Source organism: Nerophis ophidion, linkage group LG15, assembly GCF_033978795.1.
Source record: "Nerophis ophidion isolate RoL-2023_Sa linkage group LG15, RoL_Noph_v1.0, whole genome shotgun sequence".
Lineage (NCBI taxonomy): Eukaryota > Metazoa > Chordata > Actinopteri > Syngnathiformes > Syngnathidae > Nerophis > Nerophis ophidion.
Window position 1 is genome coordinate 6,574,496 of NC_084625.1, and position 7,500 is coordinate 6,581,995.

The 7,500-nt window shown below is 44.6% G+C and overlaps 1 protein-coding gene across 2 annotated transcripts in view; it reads right to left on the reverse strand.

Moving 5' to 3' along the window:
• LOC133569150 (disco-interacting protein 2 homolog C-like) overlaps window positions 1-7,500 on the reverse strand; it is a 91,805-nt gene that overhangs the window by 35,878 nt on the left and 48,427 nt on the right. For both annotated transcript variants that reach the window (XM_061921329.1, XM_061921328.1), the window contains exons 18-20: window positions 6,273-6,387; window positions 6,001-6,140; window positions 2,015-2,151 (exon numbers count right to left, since the gene is read on the reverse strand). In XM_061921329.1, the coding sequence (XP_061777313.1) occupies window positions 2,015-2,151; window positions 6,001-6,140; window positions 6,273-6,387 (392 nt within the window). The remainder of the gene's footprint in view (window positions 1-2,014; window positions 2,152-6,000; window positions 6,141-6,272; window positions 6,388-7,500) is intronic.

The following is a 7,500-nucleotide window of genomic DNA, read 5'->3' on the forward strand; positions in this document are numbered from 1 at the left end:
GCAAAAAAGTATTGAGTCAGCCAGCGATTGTGCAAGTTCTCCCACTTCAAATGATGACAGAGGTCTGTAATTTTCATCATAGGTACACTTCAACTCAGAGACACAATGTGAAAAAAATATCCAGGAATTCACATTGTAGGAATTTTAAATAATTTTTTATTTAAATGATGGTGGAAAATAAGTATTTGGTCAACCATTCAAAGCTCTCACTGATGGAAGGAGGTTTTGGCTCAAAACTTGGGATGCAACTCAGTATTCTTCTTCCTCCAAACACGACGAGTTGAGTTTATACCAGAAAGTTCTATTTTGGTTTCATCTGACCACATGACATTCTCCCAATCCTCTGCTGTATCATCCATGTATCCATTTTGGTATAAACTCAACTGGTCGTGTTTGGAGGAAGAAGAATACTGAGTTGCATCCCAAGAACACCACACCTACTGTGAAGCATGGGGGGTGGAAACATCATGCTTTGGGGCTGTTTTTCTGCTAAGGGGACAGGACGGTTGATCCGTGTTAAGGAAAGAATGAATGGGGCCATGTATCGTGAGATTTTGAGCCAAAACCTCCTTCCATCAGTGAGAGCTTTGAATGGTTGACCAACTTATTTTCCACCATAATTTACAAATAATAAATCTGGATGCTGTGGGGCTGTCTTGGTTGACAAGACTTTGCAGCATCGCGTGGACATCGGGGGCGGTACCTCTGGATTGGCAGACCGGGGTGTTGGTTCCTCTCTTTAAGAAGGGGGACCGGAGGGTGTGTTCCAACTATCGTGGGATCACACTCCTCAGCCATCCCGGTAAGGTTTATTCAGGTGTACTGGAGAGGAGGCTACGTCGGATAGTCGAACCTCGGATTCAGGAGGAACAGTGTGGTTTTCGTCCTGGTCGTGGAACTGTGGACCAGCTATACTCTGGGCAGGGTCCTTGAGGGTGCATGGGAGTTTGCCCAACCAGTTTACATGTGCTTTGTGGACTTGGAGAAGGCATTCGACCGTGTCCCTCGGGAAGTCCTGTGAGGAGTGCTCAGAGAGTATGGGGTATCGGACTGTCTTATTGTGGCGGTCCACTCCCTGTATGATCAGTGTCAGAGCTTGGTCCGCATTGCCGGCAGTAAGTCGAACACGTTTCCAGTGAGGGTTGGACTCCGCCAAGGCTGTCCTTTGTCACCCATTCTGTTCATAACTTTTATGGACAGAATTTCTAGGCGCAGTCAAGGCGTTGAGGGGTTCCGGTTTGGTAACCGCAGGATTAGGTCTCTGCTTTTTGCAGATGATGTGGTCCTGATGGCTTCATCTGACCGGGATCTTCAGCTCTCGCTGGATCGGTTCGCAGCCGAGTGTGAAGCGACCGGAATGAGAATCAGCACCTCCAAGTCAGAGTCCATGGTTCTCGCCCGGAAAAGGGTGTAATGCCATCTCCGGGTTGGGGAAGAGACCCTGCCCCAAGTGGAGGAGTTCAAGTACCTAGGAGTCTTGTTCACGAGTGAGGGAAGAGTGGATCGTGAGATCGACAGGCGGATCGGTGCGGCGTCTTCAGTAATGCGGACGTTGTACCGATCCGTTGTGGTGAAGAAGGAGCTGAGCCGGAAGGCAAAGCTCTCAATTCGGGCATCTGGTCAGGAAGAGCTAGACGAAGTGGCTGGGGAGAGGGAAGTCTGGGTTTCCCTGCTTAGGCTGTTGCCCCCGCGACCCGACCTCGGATAAGCGGAAAATGATGGATGGATGGATGGAATTTACAAATAAATTCTTTAAAATTCCTACAATGTGAATTCCTGGATTTTTTTTTCACATTCTGTCTCTCACAGTTGAAGTGTACCTATGATGGAAATTACAGACCTCTGTCATCATTTTAAGTAAAAGAATTTGCACAATCGGTGACTTAATACTTTTTTGCCCCACTGTACATACATACATGTATATACACATACATATATGTATACACGCACACATACATACATACTCCTAAACTGTAGGCTTGTTATGTCTAAAAGATATCACACAGTGTATTACCTCAAAGGTGTTCTTGGTCATGCCGGTGAGGCCGTAGTATGAGGTGCCGGTGGCGATGGCGCAAACACACAGCTCGCCGATCTCATCGGTTTGACAGAGCTGCGGGACGCCTTCGGGCTTGACCACGCACACCAGACCTGGAGGAAGAGGACACGACAGAGTAAGACATGACCCATTTAAAATAAGCTGGCAGAGTCAACATGTATTGTTCTTGTCCAAGCTCGTCCATCACATGGTTTCATTCCAAACTTACTGAAAAAATTCAAAGAATGTGGGGGCTATGTTGTATGAAAATAAAAAACTGTACTTTAATCCAGTGATTCTTTGCCGTAGCACTCGAAGCCTGCGTACTGCGAGTGGTACACAGACCACAATTTCAGAATCACTGTACCTGGGCCTTACTCTGGTGTAATTCCTGCAGTGAACACTGGCTGGCACCTGGCATACAGTAGGTCAGAACTGGGCAAATATTTTGACTCAAGGGCCACAAATTGGTATCAAGACACATTCCATCCATCCATTTTCTACCGCCTATTCCCTTTTGGGGTTGTGGGGGGTGCTGGCGCCCATCTCAGCTACAATCGGGCGGAAGGCGGGGTACACCCTGGACAAGTCGCTACCTCATTGGAGAGAAAAAGTGTCTGGGGGCCAATGTGTATGTGTGTATCAATGATATATACACATTTAGCTGTAAAAATCTGCTGTACTGTGTTTGGGTCCCTTTTTTTTTTCAGGAACACTTATAAAAGTCGCTATGTCCGATAGAATTTAAAAAAAATTATGACCTCCAAAAAAACGGAATAAAATTTTAATTTTTTTTACTGAATAGATCACCCAAAATGTACATGAAAATAAAGAAAGTGTGATTTACAAGTGGAGGAGTTCAAGTACCTCGGAGTCTTGTTCATGAGTGAGGGAAGATTGGATCGTGAAATTGACAGGCGGATCGGTGCGGCGTCTTCAGTAATGCGGACGCCATATCGATCCGTTGTGGTGAAGAAGGAGCTGAGCCGGAAGGCAAAGCTCTCAGTTTACCGGTCGATCTACGTTCCTATCCTCACCTATGGTCATGAGCTTTGGGTTATGACCGAAAGGACAAGATCACGGGTACAAGCGGTCGAAATGAGTTTAGATAGGGTGAGAAGCTCTGTCATCCGGGCGGGCGGATGAGAGACGGCGTCCTCCCAGGTCCAGACAGACCCCAGCGACACCATAAGCAAGCTCATCGAATGCCTGGACAAGATCCGCGCCGGCGAGTTGCACGGAGCCGGGAGAGAGCTGGACTCGGGGGTGGTGTCCCATGCCTCCGGGATGTTCTCTCCGTCCGAGGAGAAGAAAGGCGAAGACCAGGAGAACGCCAACGTTCTGCCAGCAGCACTCGGAAAAGGGCGTCTTCAGTAATGCGGATGCTGTATCGATCCGGTGTGGTGAAGAAGGAGCTGAGCCGGAAGGCAAAGCTCTCAATTTATCGTTCAATCTACGTTCCCGTCCTCGCCTATGGTCATGAGCTTTGGGTCATGACCGAAAGGACAAGATCACAGGTACAAGCGGCCCAAATGAGTTTAGCGGGGCTCTCCCTTAGAGATAGGGTGAGAAGCTCTGCCATCCAGGAGGAACTCAAAGTAAAGCCGCTGCTCCGTCACATGGAGAGGAGCCAGAAGAGGTGGTTCGGGCATCTGGTCAGGATGCCACCCGAACGCCTCCCTAGGGAGGTGTTTTGCACCAGTCCAACCGGTAGGAGGCCACGGGGAAGACCCAGGACACGTTGGGAAGACTATGTCTCCCGGCTGGCCTGGGAAGGCCTCAGGATCCCCCGGGAAGAGCTGGGCGAAGTGACTGGGGAGAGGAAAGTCTGGGCTTCCCAGCTTAGGCTGCTGCCCCCGCGACCCCCCCTCGGCTTAGCGAAAGAAGATATATGGATGGATGGATTTACAATATTATATATGAATAATAAAACACTGAATATTATAAAACATATGACCATCGCTCCTCTTTTACTTCTCAGACCAGCTCCTCCATAGACATCTTTTAATGTCAATCAAGCAAAACACAACAAAAATATAACAAACTAACAAGGGTAATATGATATATTATAATTTTCACAAACCCCTTTTCCATATGAGTTGGGAAGTTGTGTTAGATGTAAATATAAACAGAATACAATGATTTGCAAATCCTTTTCAACCCATATTCAGTTGAATATGCTACAAAGACAACATACTTGATGTTCAAACTGATAAACATTTTTTTTTTTTGCAAATAATCATTAACTCTAGAATTTGATGCCAGCAAAACGTGACAAAGAAGTTGGTAAAGGTGGCAATAAATACTGATTAAGTTGAGGAATGGTCATCAAACACTTATTTGTAACATCCCACAGGTGTGCAGGCTAATTGGGAACAGGTGGGTGCCATGATTGGGTATAAAAGCAGCTTCCATGAAATGCTAAGTAATTCACAAACAAGGATGGGGCGAGGGTCACCACTTTGTAAGCAAATTGTCAAACAGTTTTAGAACAACATTTCTCAATGATCTATTGCAAGGAATTTAGGGATTTTACCATCTACGGTCAGTAAAATCATCAAAAGGTTCAGAAAACCTGGAGAATTCACTGCACGTAAGCGATGATATTACAGACCTTTGATCCCTCAGGCGGTACTGCATCAAAAAGCGACAGTGTGTAAAGGATATCACCACATGGGCTTAGGAACACTTCATAAAACGACTGTCATTAACAACAGTTGGTCGCTACATCTGCAAGTGCAAGTTAAAACTCTACTATATAAAGCGAAAGCCATTTATCAACAACACCCAGGAACGCCGCCGGCTTGGCTGGGCCCGAACTCATCCAAGATGGACTGATGCAAAGTGGAAAAGTGTTCTGTGGTCTGACGAGTCCAAATTTCAAATTATATTTGGAAACTGTGGACGTGGTGTCCTCCGGAACAAAGAGGAAAATAACCATCCGGATTGTTATAGGTGCAAAGTTCAAAAGCCAGCATCTGTGATGGTATGGGGGTGTATTAGTGCCCACGGCATGGGTAACTTACACATCTGTGAAGGCACCATTAATGCTGAATGGTCCATACAGGTTTTGGAGCAACATATGTTGTCATCCAAGCAACGTTATCATGGACGCCCCTGCTTATTTCAGCAAAACAATGCCAAGCCACGTGTTACAACAGCGTGGCTTCGTAGCAAAAGAGTGCGGGTACTTTCCTGGCCCGCCTGCAGTCCAGACATGTCTCCTATTGAAAATGTGTGGCGCATTATGAAGCGTAAAATACGACAAGACTGTTGAACAACTTAAGCTGTACATCAAGCAGGAATGGTAAAGAATTCCACTTTCAAAGCTTAGTTTCCTCAGTTCCCAAACGTTTATTGAGTGTTGTTAAAAGAATAGGTGATGTAACACAGTGGTGAACATGCCCTTTCCCAACTACTTTGGCACGTGTTTCAGCCATTAAATTCTAAGTTAATTATTATTTGCAAAAAAAATAAAGTTTATGAGTTTGAACATCAAATATGTTGTCTTTGTAGCATATTCAACTGATTATGGGTTGAAAAGGATTTGCAAATCATTGTATTCCGTTTATATTTACATCTTACACAATTTCCCAACTCATATGGAAACGGGGTTTGTAGATTACCGTAATAACACCAATGACATTCAAAAGTGCAGAGTTCCATCATTGAAATACTTTCTATAGTTCAAAACAGCACTGCACATCATAAAGGCGGCTACAATTTTTATGTTAAAGGTCTAAAAAAATGATGTAGAACATCCGGTGGGCAGGATTGAAAATCTCAATGGGCCGCGGGCTGTATTTTGCCTAGCATTCTACATTATTTAAGGATTAAACAGACTGAAGGCCATTACATCACATGGATGTTGATATGGGTAAGCACTGGTTGGTGATTCAGAACCTTCTAGACAACAGACTGACTTGTCTTTTGATGCCTCTACAAAAAAAAATGCAACGCACCTCCGGGGGCCACCGTGCCCACGTCCTGCACGGTGAGGACAGACAAGCGCTCCTCCGTGTCCACCCGGACCACGCCGTAGCTCAGGCCCTGCATGGACAGGACGCCGCGGCCTGGGGGCTGGCTGCTGTCCTCCACCGGCCTAGAGGGATAACTTGAAAAGTTTCTCTGACAACAACAAATTGGCTCACATGATCACGCCCGCCTCGCACATTCTGGTAACAAATTGACACGTTTCCTGCCTAGGCGCACGTCTTTACTTGGGCGCACGTACCTCCTGATGGCGACCGTCAGGGCCTCTGGCGAGATGGCGCAGGGACAGATGACCTCGCCTCGCAGGCCTTTGGTCTGAAAGACGTTGAGGAAGGCGTCGCAGGAAGAGATGGACCCTGACGGCGAGACATAGGTTTATTTAGAGCGTTTCTTTGCTCTTACTACTCAACTGTAACACCAACGTCGCTAATGATGACAAAGTGGATCCTCGATTTACGAACCCCTCTTTTTGCCAACTTACACACTTTTAGATCAGGCCAAATGTGACTCCTTTTCTCCGTGTGCAAATGCCTCATTCATTCATTTTGTGTGCCGCTGGCAGCATGAGGGCGCTGATATTTTGCAGTACAGTACACACAGGCTCCATACATTCACTGACAGCAAGTTAATGCAGTGTTTACTTTTTTGTTCTTGTAGCAACATAGTTGTTAACGTTTTTGAGAGCAGCGAAGAGACTTGTGTGAGTGTGCGCAATAACAGTTAAGCTTGTCGTTGTTGTTGTGATGTTTTGGTGATAAAGAGATTGATGATCAACTACGCTCTTGTTATGTTTGTTTATGTATATATATGTATACATATATATACATATATATATATATATATTATATAGACATATATACAGCGGGGCGGTATAGCTCGGTTGGTAGAGTGGCCGTGCCAGCAACTTGAGGGTTCCGGGTTCAATCCCCGCTTAGAGCCATCCCAGTCACTGCCGTTGTGTCTTTGGGCAAGACACTTTACCCACCTGCCCCCAGTGCCACCCACACAGGTTTAAATGTAACTTAGATATAGGGTTTCACTATGTAAAGTGCTTTGAGTCACTCGAGAAAAAGCGCTATATAAATGTATTTCACTTCACATACACATATGTGTGTTACGTGTATATTATATACATATACACACATACAGTATGTATACCTGCATATATACTGTCTATATATATATATATATATATATATATATATATATATATGAATAAACACACACATATATACATATATAAATATACACATATATATGTATGTATATCTCTATGTAAATATATACATGTACACATATATGCGTATATATACACACACATTTATATACATGCGTGTATATATATAAATGCGCATATATATTCATATATATATATATATATATATAGGCAAGTATATAAATGTGTGTATATATGTATGCATGTATATACATACAGATATACATACGTATATTTGCGTGTATTTCTATAT